This window comes from Sinocyclocheilus grahami, unplaced genomic scaffold, assembly GCF_001515645.1.
Source record: "Sinocyclocheilus grahami isolate Dianchi unplaced genomic scaffold, SAMN03320097.WGS_v1.1 scaffold38.1, whole genome shotgun sequence".
Lineage (NCBI taxonomy): Eukaryota > Metazoa > Chordata > Actinopteri > Cypriniformes > Cyprinidae > Sinocyclocheilus > Sinocyclocheilus grahami.
Genome location: NW_015505217.1, coordinates 2,422,174 through 2,447,263, shown reverse-complemented (window position 1 = coordinate 2,447,263; position 25,090 = coordinate 2,422,174). Strand labels below are relative to the sequence as shown.

The following is a 25,090-nucleotide window of genomic DNA, read 5'->3' as shown; positions in this document are numbered from 1 at the left end:
TTGTTAAAATAGTCCATGTGACATCAGTGGTTCAACCTTAGTTTTATGAAGCTACAAGAGTACCTTTTGTGTGCAAAGAAAACAAAAATAACTTTATTGAACAATTTCTTCTCTTCTGAGACAGTCTTCGATGTGCATTCAAAAAGTATTCTAGTAGCTTCATAAAATTAAGGTTGAACAACTGATGTCACATGGACTATTTTAACAATGTCTATACTACCTTTCTGGGCCTTGAACGTATCAGTTGCGTTGCTGTCTGCAGGGTAAAAAAACTCTCAGATTTCATCAAAAATATCCTAATTTGGGTTTCGAAGATAAACAAAGGCCTTACCGGTTTGGAACGACATGAGGGTGAGTAATTAAAGACAGAATTTTTCTTCCTCTGAAAGGTTTTTATTTTTATTTTTCCAGATATTTAAGCATTCTTTCTCTCTCATTCAAGTTCTGGCTCCATTCTGGTTCATAACACAAACTTGACATAATTTAATCAATATTTGATCTAGTTCCACAAAGTAATTCTTTTTTTCTTGTGGAATAGGCCCATCTAGTTTTATTCAAAAATATATCACATTGCATGAAGTTTTACACTGAAATTTCTGTAATCCTATAGCAAAAGTATACTTTAATATAGGCCTATATCATTATAGTATTACCACATTATATGGATGGTGATTTGGTAGTTCAGCTTTAATTGGGAAAACCTTGCTCTATGAAGCAGACCACAGAAAAACGCACACGAGCATATGGTTTAGCCAATGAACAATCTGGTCAGTAAATTTATAAGGCACATGATTCTGCGCCTACCAAGGTCTTGACACGCCGATTATAAAAGGGTTGGCGATAAATACAGGCTGAAGGCAAACAGCAGTCACACACCCTCACTCTGAGAGACGCTCTCGGGACTCCACAGAGTCATGCCTTTCTGACACTGTAATTCTCACTTGTTTTAACTCCGTAAACTTGCCAAGACTCTACTTTGTGATCTGAAAACCAACTTTACTGCAGTTTAAATAACCATGTTTGAATGTAAATATCACATGATGTCAAGTGGTTGCAGAACAGTTTATTGAAACTTCCTCCAGTGACTGTTGAGGGATTTTTTTTACATTTTCTAAACATTTTCTGAATAAATAATGAAAAGCCCAGAAATGTTACAATTATTCTCTACAATACACAAGTATTGTTCAATGTTTCCCATCTGGACCTGTAAGAACAGGCAACAGTGCTTGCTGCGGCTGCTAAATAATTCACTAAGGAAATCAATGTGGTCTGTGTCTGAGACAATAAAAGAGAGCTAGTGTTCACAACCTCGCCTTTTAATGTGTGATTCCCATTCATCACACCCATCTGTTTTACCTGTGTGCGATCGAGACTTCGACTTTGCATGATGATGATGCACAGCATCATGCTCGCATGGAAGCTGGATTGTGTACTGTAAAAAATAATTTCTTAATAAGAATTTTGGTCTTGCTTTCCAGTAAGCAGAAAACAAGATAAAATGATTTAGTGGCAAAATTGCATGAGATAGGAAAATATGAATTGAATTGAGACAAATTATTGGCAAAATGGTATTATAAATGTATTATTAATTTCATTTTATTTAGTTTTAAATGAAGTTTGTTAGTAGTCGTGTTAGTCGATTATTTTGAAATGGATTAATTTAATTAATATGACTATTATTTAACAATTAACATAATTGTTTACATTTTTATAAATTAAAGTATAAAGTAGTATTAATTTAATTTAATTTAATTTGTAATAGTTTATTGGTAGTTAAAGTTTATAAGTAGTTATTAGTAGTAAATTAATGCATAGTTGAATTAGTATTAAAAATAATAGTACAAATATGAAACAATTCATATTTAAATATGATTACATTTAACTGAATAAATATTAAAACAAAGTATTCATAATTAAATTTTATTTAGTTCACTGAAATAATAAAATTTGATTATTAGTAGTATGAATTTTTGATTAGTAGTAATTAATTTAGTCATGTAATGAAAATTGTATTATTTAAAATTATTATTAATATAAATATTATTTAACAATAAAAGTAATTTTACTGCATAAATATCGACGTATAAAATAGTAATAATTTAATTTAATTTAGTTTATTGATTAGTAGTTAATTTAGGCATTTATTTCAAATTGTATGATTTAAATTAATACAAATTTTATTAAACAATTAATAAAATTGTTCATATATTATTACATGTTATTTAAAAGTATTTGTAAAATATTACAATATTATTTTTGCTGGAAAATGAAACAAAATAACTTATTTTCAGCGTTTTAATGAACATGTTATGTTATGTTTCAACAGACTTCTAGGCAGATTATTCATGCAAATGAACCCCAGGTAAGAGGATGCTCTCCCTTTCTCACTGAACCTTTTCCCCAGGTCTCATTCTCTCTCCTTGTTTGTGCAGTGGCTGTCTTGGTGCAGTATTGCATGTCGATGCTCATCGATTGCACCCTCTTCTTTTCTGCTCTAGGCTGTCTTCACCCAGCCAGCCAACCCAAGTGCATGTGTGTGTGTGTAGCGTGTAGTGTGGTCAGAACATGTGGGTGAGAGAGCATTCGAGTGTGTGTGTGTGTGTGTGAGAGAGAGACGGTGAGATACGGCGAGGTAGGTCAGATGAAGAGATCTTAGGATTGCATTCACCCCGTGCCGGTTGTCCTGGCAACACCGCAGAGGAGAGAAAGTGAGGGAGAGAATAAGATGGCGTGGGGGGTATAAAAAGGACAAACAATTAGATAACAGAGGAGAATGAGAGGAGGATTGTGGGATGCTTCTGGAGGTGTTGAGAGTACAGTCAGAGAGTGAGGGCTGGATGTGAGAAACCGTCCATTCACTAATAGAGGGCCTCTAAACGGTGTGTGTATCATCTCACACACACACACACACACACACACACACTGATCCAGGTGCTGTGAGATTGGGTCGAGCTGTGCTGGTTGCCGCTCTATTTATATACCGCGAGAACGGTAGCAATGTTTCTACGCACTTTCTGATGGAAACAGAGACTAAACATTGTTTGACAGCAAGTCTCTCTAACTCAGTAAAGTTAAAGGGATCGTTCAGCCACAAATTAAAGTTGTGTCATTTATTCACCCTTGTGTTGTTCCAAACCCGAATTACCGTATTGGCCCGAATATAAGATGACCCTGATTATAAGACGACCCCCCTTTTTCCAGATGTACCTTTTGGAAAAAGGCTTTTTAAAAACCAAATCTTGTTTTTTCTCAGTAAAACACATTTTGTCTTCAATTATTATCATATTGCATATTTGTCCTATTTTAATTTTTGTTTTGAAAGTATGGTAAAAACTGGTAAAATGTACCAACAATCACATTTAAAAAATATACACTTTTTGATATACCATAAAAAAAAAAAAAAGGTAGCCCATCTGAATTAGGACATTTAAGCTATCCATCTAATAGTAGCCTACCAAAATCTTATTAACAGTAGAAGTTCAATCTTACTGTAGTCTTCAAATCTGGGTACTGTCTTGCGTTTTAAAATCACAAAGGGAGTTTGGTCCCATCAGGCTAACGTGACAGTCACGACTCATGCAGCTGTAAGGTTTTCTTATTATTTTGTTTTTACTCGCGATCTTTACAACATGCATTACATTACGTATTTCATGGCACACTCATTTTATGCGTATTTGGTGCCACCTATTGTTGTGGGTGTATTATTGACGTCAAAGTCTAGACCCTGAATATAAGACGACCGCGTTTTTTCAGATGTATTTCCAAGAAAAAAACATCGTCTTATATTTGGGTCAATACGGTACTTAATTTTTCATGCAGAACACAAATGGTGAACTTTCTGAAGAATATCCTGGCTGCTCTTTTCCATATAATGAAAGTGGTTTTTTTTTGTTTTTTTTACATCTTGTTTTTCAGTTAAAATATTGCATTTACTTGAGAAGCAAAGTTGCAGAGAAGTTTTGTTTTCAGATAATTACCGTTCAAAGGTTTGGGAAGATTTTAAAACAACAACAACAACAAAACTTTTATTTGGCTAGGACGCATTAAATTGTTCGAAAATAATAGTTAAAAACATTTACATTATTCCAAAAGATTCTTATTTCAAATAAATGAAGTTTTTTTTTTAACTTTCTATTTATCAGAGAACCCTGGAAAAAATTATCATGGTTTGCACAAAAATATTAAGCAGCACAACTGTTTTTTTGGTATTAATAAGAAATGTTTCTTGAACAGCAAATCAGTATATTAGAATGATTTCGGAAGGATCATGTGACACTGAAGACTGGAGTAATGATGCTGAAAATTCAGCTTTGATCACAGGAATAAATTACATTAAAATGAAGTAGGAAACAGTAATTGCATATCTCTTTGTTAAAACATTTACAAAAAACAAACCAATCTTACCAAACCTAAACTTTTGGTCTGTAGTATATATCTTGAATTAGGTTTCTTCTTAATGCGTCAAAGTAATATTTAAAATGTTAATATTCACTAAATTTAAATGTTAGACAATTTCAGTTAAATATGGAAAGTGGCAAGTAGTGAAAATTAAGTTATTCACTCATTTTCCTCTCCATTGTATTGCTTTTTTCTCCATTCATTTTCATTACATAGAAAAAAAATAGTAGCCATGATATTTTTCAAAAATGTACTTTGTGTTCCGCTGAAGAAAGCACATCGTATGGGTTTTGTTTCAGCATTTTGGATCAAATTAATTCTTATGTGTGTGAATGTCCCCTTTAACACATCCATTTAACACTCATCCACGTGTAAACGCTCTCATCTTTCCCTGATGCTAACACAGATTCTCACTCTTTTTTTCTTCCGTCCTGCCTCTCGACACTCAGACACGTGCAGGCACCTCCCATCGGTTCTTTCACTCTCTTTCATACACGCAGAGCTCTGCCTCTCATTCACATTCTCCTACTCTCGTGTCTGTACTAAATGATCTGAACACCCTCTGTTCTTTTTTAAGCTCAAATTCACACATCCACAACCTACAGTACAACTGATCCGTCAATTTCAAAAGATGGATCTTCCAGTCTCCTGAAACAGCATTTATAATGGAAAACAAGATTTTTCTTGCACTTTTGACATAAAAAGAGCTAATATATGCTAATATTCACAATCCAAAGCTCTCGCCCCAGTCCACCCAGACACAATGCCTTGGGACATTTAGATACAAAGTCAATGATTATGACGTAAAAAAACCCAATGAGAACATTAACATACCGTATGACCATCTACGTTAAAGCATCGATGTCAATACAGCACAACAGTCTGCTAAATATTTCTCCTCAGAGAAATTCATTTTTAGCAGTACAACATACAAAAGTTCCAACACAGACCATGAACTCTGAGATTAAAGCAAGACACTACAGGTAAATATACATATAGATCTATACAAATATAGATTTTGGGCTATTTGGCTTTCCGTAATGTGTTGTTTCAGACTAGTGGAGAGAAAACATCCAATATACACTTTAAAGTGTTTCATGTTTACTACACTTCATGTATTTGCATCTGTAGATATACTGTATATATTACTGTACCTTTAAAGACAGTTTTCTCAAAATGATTTTTCTCTCATGCACAGAGCCTAAAATCTCCACTTCGTTAGCACTTACATAGAACAAACTTTAGTTTTTTTTCTATCTATATGCTGAAGGTTTTTACAGTTTATAATTTGCTGATTGCTTTTCTTTAAGTATTTTTTTTATTTATCGAGTGATAAATTGGGAATTTCAAAATCTCCTTTGTAAAAACCTTTGACTCTAATATGTCAACAAAATGAAACAAGTTTAAACCTGACTTTATCAAATGTTCAGATTTCTGTTCTGGAAATGTGTGCAAATTACTGCATATTTAATTAGACAATACTCTTTTGCATATTTAATCATAGCATTATAAAAAAAACTTTTTTTTTTTCCTTTTTTTAAAGTTTGCAATTTCTAATGTAATTAATTAAGTGGGGAAGTATGTCATTTTTTTGTTTATTTATTTATTTTTTACACATTTTTCTTCCACCCTATTTATTGATGGAATCCGCAAGTCAGTCTCTCTCTCTCTCTCTCTCTCTCTCGCTCTCTCTCTCTCTCTCTCCATACACACATACACACACACACACACACTCACACTCACACACACACACACACACACTGTATATTTTACATGGTAGTGCTTTTATTGATTCTCTTACATCATTTGAAAAGATTCATAGGATGAGTAGTTAAGAAGTTTAGAATCACATGTTGTAATATGATTCATTTTTGTTCAAATTAAATGCTGGTATATTTACAGCTGGTTGGATGAATTCAAGGTTTATATGTATTTGTTGAAATTTAATTGGAAGAATATCAGAAGCAGGGCCTCTGAAAAAAAGTGGGTGGTCGTTGGTCACCTTTGTGCTAAATAATATTATTATAAATTCGTAACCAGAAATGGCTGTTTTATGACAACAAAGCCCTAATCTCTATGGATGACCCAAATAAGCCGCCCCGTGACCACCAGAACAAAGCTTTAATTTGCAGATGACTCATGGTTGCTTCCGGTGATAGTGCCTCAGTGCAAGTATACTGTAATAGTTACTTTGACCACGTTGACGCTTGGAAGCTGTTATGTGATATTCTCAGTCATTTTGTGTATCCTGCATGCTGTTTGTGTTGCGTGCGCGTATGTTTGTCTAATACCGGAAGTGTTCGACTTCAGCATTTGTGTGTTTTGGGATTGTATGGAAATAATTAGAAATCTTAAATAATTAGAAATAAAGTTTTCCTTGATCTTTTAACCAAAAGAGCTCAATGTACTTCCCATTCACATTCCTCCCAGTCCAAAAACATAGTTATTGAAACTGAAAGATACTGTTCTAAACTAAAAGCAAATAACCAGCCATGCACGTCATTGATGCCAATTGAGTGTTAAGAAACTCGAGTCATGGCCAAGAAACCCACAGTAAGCTCAGCAAAGCACTGGTTCTCATTTCACATGCAAAGAGGGAATTTACATAGAAGTCTTAAAGGCACAGCAGAAAAAAAACTGCCTATTTGTAGGGCCAAGAGAGGCTGGAAAATTGCCATGACAAGCTAAATTATGACTGTTTTTGGTTCAGAAAACCTTGATTTAAATGGACCTTGTGGAAAAAATGAAAAAAAAATGCATGAAATGACTCCTTGCAGTGTACAAATGATGGTTTGTGAGAGGTTTTGAGACAAAAATTAAGCATTTTTTCTATTCGACTTTAGTGATTTGTAAATATTAAATGTTGTGCAAATTTTGGATGTGTGAATGCACATAAAATGTCAGTGTGTGTGTGTGTGTGTATATATATATATAATATATATATATATATATATATATATATATATATATATATATATATATATATATATATATACACTAATGGCCAAATATATATACATATTTTATAAGATAATATTATATAGCAAGATCTTGATGTTAGTAATTTACAGGAACTTGCATTAAGAAGAAAAGTATTGGGGTCATTTTTGAGTTCATGTCAGTTGTAGTCTAAAACGGTTAAAAATCATCATCGTTAACTGAAATAAAACTTAAATAAACATTTTCAATGAAAAACAAGTTAAACTTAATGTAAATGAAAATGAAAAATGTTGCCTTGGCACTTAACTGAAATAAAATATGTTTTTAAAGTAAAAAACTAACTGAAATAAAACTGAAATAATATATATATATATTTTTAAATGAAAAACAACTTAAACTTAAAAACTTCTCCTATTATGCTCTTTTACAGCAAGATCTTGATGTTAGTAATTTACAGGAACTTGCATTAAGAAGAAAAGTATTGGGGTCATTTTTGAGTTCATGTCAGTTGTAGTCTAAAACGGTTAAAAATCATCATCGTTAACTGAAATAAAACTTAAATAAACATTTTCAATGAAAAACAAGTTAAACTTAATGTAAATGAAAATGAAAAATGTTGCCTTGGCACTTAACTGAAATAAAATATGTTTTTAAAGTAAAAAACTAACTGAAATAAAACTGAAATAATATATATATATTTTTAAATGAAAAACAACTTAAACTTAAAAACTTCTCCTATTATGCTCTTTTACAAAGTCTTGATTTTGTTTTGGGGGTGTACTAGAACAGGCTCTCATACTAGGTTGTTCGAAAAACACATTATTTTTCACATATTTTACATTATTACAACACCTCTCTCCCCAGTCTGGCACGAACGGCTCGGATAGTTTCTGGATCAAATGAAGGCCCGCCTTCTGAAATACAAGATGTGCTGTGATTGGTTAGCTGGGCCAGTGTGTGTTGTGATTGGTTAGCTTGGCCAGTGTGTGTTATAATTGGCAGCACTTGGCGCCTGGTCGGGAAATGTCACGCCCCTTACCATAGCGAGCTTCAGTGTAAATATTGCGTCAAAATCAAATCAATTTGAGCGTGATTTAAACCTGGATGATAGTTACCACTCTTAAGTTCACTGTGATTGGTTAGCTGGGACAGTGTGTGTTGTGATTGGTTAGCTTGGCCAGTGTGTGTTATAATTGGCAGCACTTGGCGCCTGGTCGGGAAATGTCACGCCCCTTACCATAGCGAGCTTCAGTGTAAATATTGCGTCAAAATCAAATCAATTTGAGCGTGATTTAAACCTGGATGATTGTTACCACTCTTAAGTTCATCTGCTTTGGGAGTGCTAGCTGTGTCTCCGACATAGTGATAACACTCGTTGCCTTCTCTAGTGCAGCTCAACCAGGTCTCGTCCCATTCGTCGATATTTGTGATATCACAAATCCCGGAAAATATGCGTTGTAGTCCAAACGAGTCGTTCGTTGTAGTTTTTGAAAAGTTTTTTCTGTTAAATATAATATCGCCTTTTGAAGTGGACTTTGAGCTTTGTAACTTGCAGATTTTTTTATGCTCCAACAGCAACATTACAGACTAACTAAAGTGGAAAAAGTAAAAAAGCATAATAGGACCCCTTTAACTTAAATAAAATAAGTGTAATTTAAAGTAACTTACTAAGACTAACACCAATATAAAAAATTCAAATAAGCTAAATATAAATATTAAAAAAGAACACATAACAAAATTACTTAAACTCAAAATGAAAACTGAAATTATAAAAATATATATGTCTTTGATAATACATACACTTAGAACCTGAAAAATGCATAAAACCACAGTGTAATGCTTTATTTTACATTTCTGTTTCAGCTTTATCTCATTGGTTGCTCTCAAGCACTGTGTGTATGTGTCTGCTCCGTGTGTTGGCAGGGCCAGTGCTAAGCTGTAGTGATAGCATTGCTGAGAATATAATGAGGTCAGTGGGATTTGTGGGGTGAGTGACGCTCTTAATATAGCACATGCATACCTATGCGTGTTTGAATGAGCGCACACGTACGCAAACATATGCAGCCGCCATCAATGGGCAGGCACGAGCACATAAACTCAACATATGTGCTTACACACACATTTCCCTAACATGTATGTACAGATCACATGGATGCACACAGCACGTGTCCACAACATGTGTGAGGCTATAAGCTACTGTGGGTTCGTGAGCAGTTGGGATTGTGTTTGAAATGGAGAGAGTGAAAAAAATAGGCAAACTGGCTTAGATCCAATTCAGCCTGCCTGGTCTATCTCCAGCAGGTCTCCAGCACTTTTGGCATAATGCGGAAGTCTCTGATTTCTCGTCCTGAACCCTATCTCGATCTCCTCTTTCTTCTGCTGACCTATGAGTCACCCAAACAACCCGAACTAGACCCGTGATTCCCAGTCTGGAGAATGTACCAAACTCCATGGGGTTCTTGGAAAGATTTTGATATAGCTTTAGTTCTTTATATATATATATATATATAAAACTGAGTCTTAAAGGGATAGTTTACCTAAAAATGTGGAACACAAAAAGGAGATATTTTGAAGAGTGTGCTAGTTGCTGTTTTCTATGCAATTACAATGAATGGGGGAAACACAAAAGCACCATAAACATATAAAAAATGTGGTTCATGACCTGTGTGTTATATTTCAGCTCTCCTGAAGTCATTCTATAACTTTATATGAGAAACATACAGAAATTGAATTTGTTATTCAATAAAAAATCTTCTGCAAACTGTTGTTGAATTGGCTTCTATTCAGTGAGTTGAATTAGTCTGATTTGTGAACAGATCAACTGATTCATTTAAGAGATCTGACTAAAAAAATATTTCTTTCACTAACCAGAATCGTTAGTAAAAAAAAAAAAAAAGGTTATAAAGGTTTGAAACAAAATTAGGTTGAGTAAATGATGAGTACATTTGAAATTTTTTTTTACTATTATTTTAGTATTATTCATATAGTATTTTTTAATATTTTGAATTGGCTTCTATTTTATATTTTCAGGATTTTATATATTTATAAACGTTATTTTATATATTTTAATTTTAGTTTACAATTTTGTCATTTTATTAGTTTTATTTGTAGATTTAATTCATTTTGTTACATTTTTACTTTTAGTAATTCTAGTACTTCAGCTTCAATAAGAAACACGTTTTTAACATTTACGGTTTATTACATATTTTAAAAAAATATTTCAACTTTATTTGAATTAACATAAATTATTTTCATTAATTTTAGTTTTAGTTAACAATAACAAAACTGTTTTGGATGGACTATTTTTCTAATATTAAGGCTACCAAAAGGTTAAAATAATTTAAATTGAATTGCAATTAATGTTTTTACAATTTACAATTAATTTCTCTCCCCTTTTACAGTGTAATGTCAGGTCATAGAACACATTTCTGTTTTGGTGTCAATGAAGGAGCATTTGAAACTTATTTATGCCACTGTATTGCTACCTAAGACCACAAAAGTTGGGAAACACTGCTCTAGTCTAGACAATATCAACAAAAGCAGACATGCAGACAACATGGTGAAAAATGCTTCCATTTTTCAATTAGGATTCAATATTCAACCAAACTGTATTTGGTTAATAAACACACATACACGGACACACACTAACAGCGTCAGGCAATTTATGACTATGGCATTACATGTCTATGTTATTGATTACCACTGTTGCTCTGCATCAATACAGACATCAGTCAGCTTGCCGATACACCCAGAATCTACATGACTCTCATTAAGTGAATCCCGACTTATGTATTCTCTCTCCATGCTGACACCGACACAAATCATTCATGTTTCCTTAGCAACCACACCACAGAATGGCACCAGCAAGGCCTATTTAACAGGTCCCAAGTAACTGCTAGAAATATGGCCCTGTGTTTGGTTGCAGTGTAAAGAATTGAGAGGATGAATGTTGTAGAACGATACACTAATGTCAGTGAGCACTTGTGTAGTCCAAGCAGATGTTTGAGTGTGCATGCTAATGCTAAGGAACACGGCGTGCATTTTAAGACTCCCTGAATTTAAGATAGTTTCAGTTAAAGTCCATGTTTGTTAGCTCTGAAGCCATCTATATGTTTGCATACTCCTAAGAGTTAATAAATTAGCTTTTAGCACATATATGCATTTTTACAATGCAAATTTTTAATGTTGCTCTACCAGGAAAATGGGCCGAACATATTGATGACTAATCCTGCACTACACAGATGTCGTCCAATCAAATGCTTTGTAGAATATTTTTATCAGTCATAACTCGTGGAGAGAAATAGCACAGACACTGGAAAAGGATGAATCTTTCTAGTGCACATTTGTTGAGTGCCTGTGTTCACGCACAGTATCAAATGGAATATATTTTGAAAAACAATGTGTTCGGCTGCCGCTGTATGCATACACTAAGTGTTTGTGTCAAAACTGAAGTATACTTGGGCTTTATACCACCTGCAACCAACTAGCAGGTACATAGGTTCATGTAACTAAAGCTCATTATGGAAAGCGCCCAAACTTTGTTTAAAAAAGAAATATGTCAGTGCATATGATTTAGTTACATCATGGCCATGAGCCCAAGTACTTGGTAGTCTGTTGCAGATGGGAGAGACATACTGTGCTTATTCTAGAGGATCTAATTGGACAAAATTATGTCTAGTGAGTCATCAACATTTTTGGTCCATTTGAAACATGTATGTGTACTTAAAGCTAATTTTGTCAACTCTTCAGAGTACATTAGCATTTGTTTGCACAAATATTGAGCTTGTCAAATTGGTCTTTGAAACATTTAAAAATCAGGAGCTACTCTAGTAAAATCGTTTAAAGCATTATTTTCACCCTAAAATTAGGTAACCGGCTTGGTTTGCTTTGAGAAAGTATGTTAGCATTGGGGTCGAGTGCTTTTTGAGGTCAACAAGCGGCTAGCAAAGATATGTTTTCAAATTAAGACAACGTGTCTTACCTTGAGAGCGCGATCTCTGACTTCTGCTTTGCAATGTCGGCGGCCTTGTCCGCCGTTTCGACCGCCCTGTCCACTTTCTCGCGGATCTTGCTGGCACGTAGTGGGATGAGGTTCTTGCGTTTGCCGCTGACAAGCACATTCTGTTTGTATTTGCCCTCCTCTTTGGTGCCATCATGAAAGGTGGTGCATCCGTAGCCATGCCTCTTGTTGCCCAACCATTCGCCCTGGTAGTGCAGTCCGTCCGAACGCCGGCTCACCCCGCATCCTGTCCTCTTGTCGTTCTTCCATTCGCCGGCATAACTCTCGGTGGTAGTGGCGTCTACATCGTCCTCGCCCACTGGCAGCTCACCTTCCCCTTCGCCTAGGCTGATGGTTGAGTTGATGTCGGATGCGGCGGAGCTCACCGTACTCATTCCGGCCTCGCTGCGGAAGGAACTCTGCTTGCTCCGCTGGCTGGCTAATGAGCTCTTGGACTCAGATTTTCGCAACTTGAGACCACTCAGGAGTGAGCGGCGGAACAGGCCCTTCTTTTTGTTCTTCAATAGCTCTGCCTCACTGTGAGCCGTCAGAACGAAGCCTCCACGGGATACGGCCGGGCTGCCCGCTGCTAGGACACCGCCGCCCCCCACGCCAGCCACAGGCGCCCGATCGCCAGTCAGCAGAGCTGTGCCATTGCTGTGCTCGGAGCGCAGAGAGTTTATGGAGGTACGCAGAGGTGAACGGATGACGGCCGCCATGCCGTACGGAACGCTTTGCCGTACGCCGTATCCATGCCGCATGCCGCCAACCCATTGACCCTGGTATGTACCTGAGTGAAAAGACAGGAGATAAGAGACAATTTTAGACATGTACACTACGAATCAGCATTCAAGCTGTCTGTTGCAGGGTTTTGCGGAACTGCAGCAGATGTGAAACCCAGGGTTCCCCTGCTGAGTCTGCTGCCCTCAGGTTTCTCCAGTTTGGAGAGTTGCCTCATGTTTTCAGCTCTGATAGTCTGTTGGCCTGTGACTATGCTGGAAAAAGCATTATATAAAGCAAACTGTCTGAAAGGGCTGCCTTTTAGCTGCAGTGGTAAGAAGAATGAATTTTGGTCAAAGAAATAAGTATTTTTGAATGGTTTCGGGGACTAGAAAAACAGCCAGTTGCAACAATAGTGTCAACCCTGTTGAACCCTGGGTTTCACATCTGCTGACAAGTCCCAAGTTATTTAATCTTATTCATGGAAAGTTAAATTATAACTTAAATAGCTGATGGCAATGGAAGATTTTGTGGACCCGAGTCCATTTGCAGCAAAGTTAGACTGAAAATATCTGTGAAACCTTTCGGTGAACTTATGTGTGCTAACAAACAGGTGCTTTGAGTTTTGGTCATTTTTCCTTGTGATTATGATTGAAAACCAAAGGACAGTCAAAACAACAATTTAGCTGCAGGCACTTAGTATTTTGAAAGGTTAATTGCCCTTTTACCTGCCTTGATACTATAAATTTAACCACCAGGGAGATCATACTGCAATTTACAGCTCTGTAATATGTTTGTGCCTTTTGAGTAACTCAATACAGTTGGGAGAGGTTTGTAATGTGTGTTACTCCAGGCACAAACAGTAATAATCCTCGTGAGCTCAATAAAATGCTTCTCTCGTTGCTTTTATGCCACGCAATGAGAGCGAGTAACAACTTCATGAAAAAAAGAATGAAATGTTGTGGGGCAGTGCATAAAAATAATGTGGAAAAGGTGCCTAGTATTTCGCTATAGCAAACTACGTTGAAATCTACAGCGAAATGTTGTATATCACCTAAAAATAATTGTTAAATACTTATTTAAAATAAAATTTTTTGTCTCATTTTGCCAAACTATCAAACTAGGTGCATGATGCCCCTTAGACGCACCATTGTTACAGCTGTGATCACTAATAGCGTCATCAGCATGACCAACCTCATCAATAGCAAGCACAGGAAGTGCCATAATGGCAACAGTGGAAGAGTGTTTTTGGCAGCCATGATCTCCAGACCTGGCTCCAGTACTTTGCTTATTGTGATGGAGCCTCAAGGGACCAAGTTTTCATCTTATCGATCTTAATGTCCATGAGGTATCACAATGCCCATCAATTTATCCGCCAGCAGTGTTATTTATTGGTGAGTGTGCCAACAAAATAATGGAATGTTGCATCCTGTAAAATTTCCTTTATGGCGCTGGCAGCCTGATCTTTCTGCCGGGAGTCTTGATGAATCACCATCTTGGAACTTTCATTAAGTGACATGGGTAACCAATAACACTAAGTTTCTCGCAGATGATAAAAACAGCACTGATGGGCCTTAATCCGAAAATGTTGTCACTGAAGAAGAAAAAGAGCATTTTAATCCTTAGTTGTTGTTTCATTATAGGACTGGTGCTTAATGAATCGCAACTAATGACATATATCAATATCTGCTAAGAAAGGCCCTCAAACGAAGATAATTTAAGACATTATCATTGAAGACAAAAATTGTGTTAGCTGTCAGTGTTTTTAATTTTTTTTATTTCATATCAGTTAAACACTTTGTCTGTAAGATGCCATGTCAAGTTATAAGTGGTTAAAGCACTTGCAACCTAATTACAGAATGTCTCTCTCCATGGTGCTGAAATCTGGGATAATGCTCTTTCATACAGGCATGTTTAAAAGAATAGTTCACCCAAAAATCATTTACTCACTCTTAAACCTGTATGATATTGTTTCTTCAATAAACACAAAAGATTTTTTGATGATATCATGGCCATGTAATGTAAGAAAATATAACTGGAGCATTCAGGTTATTTATATAAAATGTTCTTTTTGTGTTCCACAGAATCAACCAATTTAGAACATTGTGAGGGTGAGTAAACTGAGTGAACTGTCCCTTTAAGGGTTTGTGCTCTCCTAGCATGGATCTTTTATACCGGAAGGTGTATATTCACCATCCACCTGATCTGTCCTGTACTTTTTGGCGCTCTATGAGATCACCTCTGATGTAACCACTATCCTTACATGCTGATGATTCATCCTGGCCAACATTCTAGAACATGCTGGCACTATTACTGTGGCAGCCACACACACAGCTCACTGTGCTACTTCCGTTATCTCACCATCTCTCCCACCTCTTATTCGTTCTAACCCTCTTTTCTTTTCTCCCATCCCTTTTGTCTATACATTATCAGCTTTCTCATCCTGTTAGCTACATGCATACACATCCAGCCATATGAACGCCCCCATTCCCTCTGCCTGTATTGATCTCTGTGGGTTGGCATGTCAGCGAGGGCTGCTGGATGGCTCAATGGGGCTGGAGCTGTGCTTGGTGGATTTTCCCAGCCCCCACTTCAATATATGTACTTTCCTGGCTCACAAACAGCCCTGCCACAGAGATTCTTCTTTAACAGCATCCTCTATCTATCGTTCTATATATTTATCCTTCTTTCTTTTTATCATCTTTCATTCCATCTGTCTATCTATCTATTGTTCTATAAATTTATCATTCTATTTATCATCTCTTTCATTCCATATGTTGATCTATCTATCTATATAACATTATATATAACTATCCTTCTATTTATCATCTTTCATTCTATCGATCATTATATATAACTAAACTTCTATTTATCATCTTTCATTCTATCTATCGTATCGTTCTATAAATGTATCACTTTCTATTTATCATCTCTTTCATATGTTGATCGATCTATCTATCATTATATATAACTATCCTTCTTTCTATTTATCATCTTTCATTCTATCTATCCTTCTATCATCTTTCATTCTATCTATCTATCTATCTTTCCATATATATCTTTCTAGTTATCGTTTCTCTTTCATTCCATCTGTTGATTGGTCTATATATTTCTGTTTGTCTGTCTGTTTCTTTCTTTCTACCCTTCAAGGATTTAATCGTTTTATCAGAAGGAGAATACTTGCAGGCTGAGTGTGTGTGTGAAAGAGAGAAAGCAAGAACTGCAGTTGAAGTGAGAACAGGAAACTGACACACTGTCACAGGCCTGTACTGTTGTGATTCTGATGCCGCGTTCCGGTGGAGTGGCCGACAGTTGGCTAACATCTGGCTGATGCTTGCTTCATATTGTCGGGCAGCCGCTGCGTGCTGTGTAATATGTAGTTCAAACGCAGGCCTAAACTGATGGGATTAGCTTGGAAAATTCCCACACACAGTGACACATAGAAAGAGAGGAGGCATCAGTTCACACCTCCTAAACATTCACAGTGTAGTTCTTTCGCACAAACGCACACACTATCTTCCATTCATTATCTACTGCATACTTTTGCTCACTTCAGATTTAACTGTAACATTCCAGAAGACTAAAATAACTCAAGATTTTGTGATAACAGTAGCTAAATATCTTCATCATACCAACATTATTGTAATTTCTACAGGCCACAAATTAAAGAATCTATTTCCTGTTCTAATTTTTCACAATTATAAATCTTTACAGACTTATTGTATAGCAAGCAATTTTTGTGGATAATCAGTAACATTAATGTCCTTAAAACAAAAGCAAATCTAATAGATAGTACAATGGATTATAGACGAGAGAGAATTTTTGATTATGATGCATTGGCAGGCCTTCTAGAATAAAGACTGTCTGACAGTGATGTAAAACTGCTGACGTCTGTAGTGCCCTGATTGATGGGCACAGTGTTAGCACAGACACAAAACTAAGCATCCGACTCGGAGTCTGGCGGTCTGAGGACAAGATCCGCCCACCGGCTGAAATGGTTTTGTACATTACGTCTTTCCATTTGAGGTATGTGGTGGGGGAACTTGTCCTTGATTAGCCTTTGAACTATACTGTGTTCCCTGAAGGCCTCAGGCAGAGTCCCAAGTCACAGCGACTGAAATTAAGATGCAATCTTCACTGTTTTGTAACAAGATGCGCAAGAAGAGCACAGTATTGGTGACCCTTTACATTAGATTATATTTATGGATACTGTAATGCACATTTAATTAATTACAAAATTTTATTTCATTGGGTTTACAAATGAAACATTAAGTAGGCTTGTTTGTTAGTATTCAGTTCTTACGTTTAAGCTCATAATTTACATATTCTTATTTATTTGTTTATATTAAAAGATGTTAGCATTTCAGATATATATTTTTAAAATTTAGTATGACCCTGAAGTAGCTGCATTACAGATATTTATATAGACATAATAAAAATTTACAAATTTATTGTAATTGTCATGCTAAAGAATTTACATATAATTGTTTTTTTAATATCATGTGATAATTCCTGATTCATCAATAATTTTTTTTTTACCATTGCAAGCATTCAGAGCATGCTGGGAAACCTGTAGTACCTGGAGGATTTTTGTCAAGAAAAGTGGACAGATTCACTCATACAAGGATAGAACATACAGTATAGAGAACCAGTGGTATGTAAACTTTTGGATAGGATAATTTGTGTAAATACAGTTATTGTTTTGTCTTGTGAAATGTAAATAACTATTATACTTCATCAGGAGAAGAGCTAAACAAAATGCTGTTTTCTAACATTTTGGTCATTAACTGATCCATAACTGACATATTTTATGAAACGGGAACAGTCAGGATAAAAATCAACAATCTGGATTGCAAAAAAGTGGACATTTGTTAATTTCAGACTAAACAAACAGCCACCTTTGACATTAAGAAAATAGGTTATTATCGGTCAAAACAAATAGCTAGTGTCCCCCATGTATGATTTCCCAGTGAGGTCAGGCAGGGGAACAAAAGTGAGATCTCTTGTGGCAAAAACACACGCAATCCGCAAGTCCTTTGATAATTCTGCAGGTAGCCATAGGAACTTCTCATTAAAAGAGGCAGTTAAAGAGGTGCTATAAGTAAACAGCATGACAGGCAGGCCTAATGAAGAAAATTTGTTAGATAATCGTTGGAAACTCTTCTCTTGTATTACTATGATATCGTGGGAAAGCTCCTCTCAGGGAGAAAGAGATAGAAGGAGAATAGTCACGACACCAGCGCGCTGCTGGCGCTCTCCGTGGTTCTGAAGATAAGAGTGGGTGTACAGCCTGCCTGGTTCGGTTGGGTTTTATATCCTCCTGAGACTCAGCAATTCATTTTTGTTCACTGTAGTGGACATAAGTTGTTTGTTAATATTGCTAAGACCGTATATATTACAGTTTGAAGTGTTTCATATGTCATCTTGTTTTTTTCTTTCAAATTGAATATTATAATGATATGATATAGCAAACAGCAGGGAAAATACAATCCTAAATGCAATTAATAAAGTGTAACTAACAAGAAAATAAATTGGGTTATCAAATGTTAAAAGAGAGGTTAAAATTACTCCCATATCATTTACTGTTGATGTTAAAGGCAACATGCAACTGTTTGGTATTTCATCCGTACATCTGGTATTTTTGCACATATGGCAAACCTTGTTTTTGTATGTTTGCTGGGTCTCAGGAGGTTAAGATGTTCAAATATCCAATATAACGTATATTCTTTCCATAAAGTAGATGCCAGATCAATTGCTTTGTGAATCTAACAACTCTTTGAACAAACCAAGTGTGAATATGTAATATAGAGAACAGTCTCTCTCTGAGGACACAGACGTTAGTATTAATCAGAGGAACATCTAATTGAATCACTGCACAGCTGTGAAAACAGCAGTACAAGTGAAAATGCAATAGCAAAAAGAAAAATGTTGTCTTGGATCTGTCATTACCTTGCTGACTTAAGTGTATATGCAGACAGCAGTAGCCTTGTATGAGCATGGGATGTTTGACATGGGTCACATGGTTATGTGATTAGTGGTCCTGTATTGGCTTTCTATGAGTCCTGCATCCCACATGTCAAAACTAATTCGCTTGCGTTTCTGCCGGAGGCCTATGAGATGTATTGTGCAACGGCGCGGGGCACACAGAACGGAAATGGTTAATGCGGAAAGATCAAAGAAGTGGAAACATCGCAGGACAGATTTAATCACGGGCCTTCCCCCGGGTTGAATTTATAATAGTTTCTTTAACAATGCACACAGTTCTGTTTCGAGGTTGAATACGTCTTGTTTTTGCCTTTTCATGTGTCGTGATCAAGGACGTGTCTGTCTAAAGAAATGATGGCGTTGTGGCTCACTTGGCCTAAATATCTCACATACAATGCTAATTAGAATTCATACCAGGAAAAGGTAGACTCCCGCAAAGCAGGCATTAAGTCTGTTTGGATCGGCTCTTCCATGAATTATTAATCTCTTGTCTTTTTCACAAAGTCAGCATTTGCGCCTCAGAGTAATTGTTGCATGCGTGTGATTGCGGGTCAGACTCTCGCAGAGTACACATCTGTTGGCCATGCTTAAATCCAGGACAGTGCACTTCTTAGAATGAAACAGGTGTTTGTAACCATAGATGGACTGAAGAGATGATCTCTTATCCGTAACCTACTGTAAGCTAAACCATTCTTTGGGCATTCATCATAACTTTGGAAATAACAAGCACTTCATGTGGCAGCCCAGAGATGACTCTTCCCTGATGCAAACCGTATACTTTTATTGCATTGTCAGTCTTACATAAACAATGCCATAAAAGTGTTGTTTATTCAGGCGATGTGTTATGTATATGGGGCAATGGAATTTGCGACAACGCCCCACAATACAAAATAAAGCCACACTTAAAACCAAATCTCCCTGTAAGCCTACATAGACTAGCAGGCCGTTATCCGTTTAAGGGGATTTCAGTTTGACTTTTTTTTCAATGCTATGTAGGTGATGTCTGTGAGAAGTGGAATAGTCCCCATTTTAGAATTGTAAACGACATGAAATCATCCTGAATGTATCTGAACCACATAACTGATGAGATTGTTTGTTTCTTTTTGTTGTCAAGCCAGATGTAGGTATTTCGATTTGCTTTTGAGCAAGGCAGAACGCCACTTTTCGGAAGCCAAATTGATCAGCATTTGAGTTTTAGTCATGCAAGAGTGCTGGGAATTGCTGTATATGAGCCACATAGTGGACATGATGACACTGTTGGCCTGGAGCAACGCAGAGTTTCACATTGATGTATGCAAGTACTTTACTCCCTGACTTCTGAATAATCATTAGGGTTACGTCAGAAACTGAAATCGGAGCAGCTGTAAAAGCAAAAATCGGCCATATCCTGTACAATGCCATTCTCTGTAGACAAGTAATCCCTAAGGTGCTGACTGAGAGGCAAAACATGACAAGACTTGTTATTGAATCAAAGATTAATGCATGTGATGTAATGTTAATAGTTTTGAAATATCACATAAAAGGATGTATTCGCAGCAAGCCTAGAAATGTCCGTTTATATTTATAACAAAGGTGTGTTTATGATATTGTATACTTTGAAAGTCTCTCCTGTAGAAGCCAGCGGAAACTAACTTGCACTCTTCAAACCTGTCCTCTTTTGTGATGGGGGAATTCAGGTCATAATGTAAACAGATGCTTTAGTGTGTGGCAGCTGGAGTGTACTCAGACAGCACTGAGAGCTGATAATGCCACTGTAACCTCTTTGTGGCCCTATTAACCTCCTCCTGTATTGTCTCTCTTTTCTCTGGCTCATTTTCTTTCTTTTTTTCTTGTCAATCTCTGTCTTCTCTTACTGCTTACTGTGGTCGTGATTAAGTGTCCCAGATTAGTACCAAAGTAAGTAAACACCATTAGCGAGTCAGCCAGCCAATCAGAGTGGCGAGCACTGAGTCTCCAGTGACACGCTGACCTGCTGCCAGAGTCTGTGTGCGTTTCCACAGCAACTTGCTGTAAAAGACACACAGGCAACACTTCCATAATGCAGGGAGATTGAAACAAGGAGAGAGAGAGAGGTTATGCTGCTCCAAAAATAGGTACACCGTTGATGAGTACAAGCCTCATTCACCAGAATTGACACTTTCTTCAACTTAAAAAAGTCAAATGGGTGCTGATTTAACTTTTCACACTCATTGAAACAATATCTTCAGGGAGTGTGAAGATGCATACTTTGGTATGTTTCCTTACATCTATTCATTCAGCTATCTTTAGAACTATGGGACAAAAAAATCAATATATGAGTATATCATAGCCACATGAGTCCCTATACACACTCCTACTCTACTTATTTAATTAAAGGGACAGTTCATCCTAAATTAAACATACTTATTTTACTCATTCTTATGTCATTTCAAACCTGGTTGACTTACACAAAAGAATGTTATGAAAAAATGTTTCAGTGTATTTTGTCCATACAATGAATGTCAGTGTGGTCCAGTATAGTTTTGGACCCCAGTGACTTTCTTCTGCAGGTTTCAAATTAAATGAGGGTGAATAAACAAAGATAAAACGTTTTTAAATGAACTATCCCTTTAATAGTTGTGGTTCCAATGTTACCTTCCTATCATGCATTAATATGGCACCTTTACCAGTAAGGGTGATGAAATGGGAGATGTAACTTGCAAAAAGGTACAGAGGTGAGGGTTCAGCTGAGGCGACTTTGGACAAGTATGCATTTACGTTCCAGGACTGCGATTTTTAATGAATATTCACTGACAGAAAAATCTTTTTCTAGGCCAGTTAGATAGGCAGTTGCACATATGTTAGGCCAGCTTATGCTACTGTGGTGGTTTTAGTTGTTACAAGTAACTTGTAACAAGTAAGCGTCTTGTTTAAATGTTACCTTCATGGCCATTGGTCTTTGTCAGTTATCTGGCCTTTGTATCATCTTGCCAGAGTCAAGTTATCTGCCAGGAGTTCTTGACTTTTGTTTTGGTAATCTTAGTTTGTACTATCTCCAGAACAGTACACCGGAAACTTTGTTACAGCCCAAATAGGCTGTTCCAGGATTTTGTCGAGGGATTTTGCAAGACCTGTAGGTTAACTGGTATCTGTCATTCTTTCTCTTTCTCTCTGTCTTTCACTGCCTTTCTAGAGGTCCAATTGGCCTTAATTTGAGTCTCCAAATTTATCTCCTCAGCAGCTTGTAGAGGACAGAGGAAATAGCTTGTCTAAATGATGAGGAGTAGAGGAAGAATAAAAAATACAAAAAGTGATGAATGGTGCAAAAATGGAAATCACAAGGTATTCTAGAAATCTCTCTGTGCTGTAAGAGTGTGTTTGTGTTTGCCATTAAAGGGAGGTTTTACATTTACTTACCTTCATGTCATTCCAAACCTGTATGACTTTCTTTCTTTTGTAGAACACACAAGTAAATAGTTTGAAGAACATTGGGTTTCAATGTTAGGGTGTTCCACAAAAGAAAGACAGTCATACATGTTTGTAACGACAAGAGAGTGAGTAAATCATAACAAAATTTTCATTTTGGAGTGAACCCTTTAAGTGTCTTATTGCAGAGATGTCAGCAAATTGTAGTGTCTTTTTACAAACTGTAACGCTTTACAAAAATAACTTAAGACTCTTACCTCCATCAGAGTATGTCTCTGTTCCATATCCATCTTGTAGGCCATTGTTCCATGTACCCTCGTATTTGCCACTGGTTCCTGTGCTTTCCCGCACACCATAGCGTCCCTTAAATCCATGTGTCCACTCACCTTTATAAACCCACTTGCCCTTGTTTTCAACTCCAATTCCATGGCGCTTACCTTGCGCCCATGTCCCCTGATAGGTGTTCCCACTGGGCCAGGTATAGATGCCCACCACCTCAAAGCCGTGGCTCCAGGAGCCTGCGTACTCGCCTTGGCCCTTGGGTCCTGTGCAGATGCCATGGCCATGGGCCTTTCCCTCTTCCCACCCTCCACAGTATGATCCCCCATCATCAAAGTTGAACCTGCCCCCAGTGGACATGCATGAAATAGGTTTTGGCAAATACCCCAAATCTCAAAAAGAAAAGAAAAAGAAAAGGAAGACCCAAACAAAATCAGACTTGGAAATGGGGCTGGGGTGTTGGTGGAACGCTGGGGAAGGAAAAGACCCGTATATGCTCCCTTTAGTTGCCTTAAAAAAACAATGCGAAAAGTTAAAAGAAAAAAAGAGGAGCCCTCCCGGGCAGTAGTCCCCTCCTGTCAAACTAGGCAGGAGCTGCTTGAGCCCTCTCAGACCATCCTCCTCCAGGAGTGGAGCTTTTTATTCACAAGTTGCTTGCTTTCCTGTAGCTGCTTATCAGTGATGAAAGTGGGACCACGCCAGCCATGCGTCTTGTTCTGTCATTACCAACGCAGCAACAATTCTCTTGGTTCTGGCCCCCTCCTCGTTCCTGCCTCTAAAGAGGGCCCCTGTGCCAGCACACACCTACCCTCACTCCCGCTCACCCACTCTGGGGCTTTGAGCTGTTTCACTTCCCCTCCCAGTTGCTGAGACCACCAGGCTCCACCTAGAAACCGGTGAGTCTTCAGAGTGATGGCCGATGGATGAAGCAGGCAGGTAGCATTTACAATCGCATCCTTTCTGTCAGGAGCTCACCTACTGTTGTACCAAATCCACCCGACATACTGATGCCACACAGGGAGACAGAGTGCAAGAGAAACCAGAAAAAAAGCGGTGAATTCTGCAAGCTTCAGTCTCCGTCAGCTAGCAGCAATGCAGTCTCTATCCACACACGATCACATGCATATATACGCACTCTCTCGCCAGCACAGGATAAGCGTGCAGCTTGATCGCAAACAAACTGATGTGATTAATTCCTTATCTGGGCACTGTTTTGTCGCTGTCTCTGCTTTCCTCTCAGCTCTCTTTTCAGATCTGTATTAAAATCCTGTGCTCCGGTTCGCTTGCAGGTGGGAAAACCAGATTCATTGTTTCTGATTTACCTTCTTCTGTTCCTCCTTGACTCAGTCATGTTGTTGGAATGATTTTCGTATGATGCTGAAGCCTTTTTCTCCGTCGTCATCTTATTCCCTCATATGTTTGGATGTCTCTCTCTCTCTTACACTGGTGTCTCTCAAATCTGCTCATTAGAGGCGGACTGTTCCAACGCAGCCAACTCCCCCTCCCCCTTTCACATGCTCTCTCTCCCTTGCTCTCCCTTAATTTAAAGAGATATGCACTGTGTTAATACTTACCGCTCTCTCTCTCTCTATCCACCTCAGGGAGCAAAGATTGCTTTTCCTAATTGCCCGGCTTAGTCCTCCCCCTACCCTCCCGCTAAATCTCCATTGCTCTGCCCTCATAGAATAATTAGAGCATTTGTCAGTTAATGATATGGCTTAAGATGGTGCATTAAATCTCTTTGTTGCAGGTGAGATAATATAAAATCTGCTCTGTTGACCTAGGCACTTGATCTTCCTTACTGTTCTTTACTGGATTCCGTGATATCTGTAAGGCACAAAGAGCATCTTTTACTGTGGTGACTCATATGATTCATGGCCAAAGTATGTTATAATTGAAGACATATCACTTCATACAACACTGTAACAGATTGCTGAGAACATCATGCAGTTCTTCATGTCTTGGTTTATAATGGCTTGTACAGTGTTTGTCCTTCATTCTCAAACAGTAGTATCTGGTAAAAAAGCACATCAGGATGCAAGAGGATACATGAAGACTTTAAAATACAATATATATATATATATATATATATATTAGGGATGTCAATGATTAATTGACGATCGATTAATTGTCGATAAGAGATGCAATCGATTAAAGCTATTGATGGTCGATTAAGCTGTTTAATCACAAATTAAGCTTTTAATGTGATTTAAACTTTAAAAGTACATTAAAATAGAAACAACACAAAGTTCTTCAAAATGGAAAGCAATAAAAATTTAGTAACTAAGTCATTTCCCCAGATAATTCTTTTATATCGGGCTCTGCGCTTTGCAGGGCTGCGGGACACAGGACAGATAGGCTATTCATTCCTACAACTTGTTAATT

General features: G+C 37.2%; 1 protein-coding gene across 1 annotated transcript in view; it reads right to left on the bottom strand.

Annotated features, from left to right (window-relative positions):
- jph3b (junctophilin 3b) overlaps positions 1–24,227 on the bottom strand; it is a 33,584-nt gene extending 9,357 nt beyond the window's left edge. Inside the window, exons 1-2 of the mRNA XM_016267494.1 lie at positions 22,684–24,227; positions 12,320–13,127 (exon numbers count right to left, since the gene is read on the bottom strand). Coding sequence (XP_016122980.1) covers positions 12,320–13,127; positions 22,684–23,065 — 1,190 coding nt within the window. The 5' untranslated portion in view covers positions 23,066–24,227. The remainder of the gene's footprint in view (positions 1–12,319; positions 13,128–22,683) is intronic.
- Between the last annotated feature and the right edge of the window lie 863 nt (positions 24,228–25,090).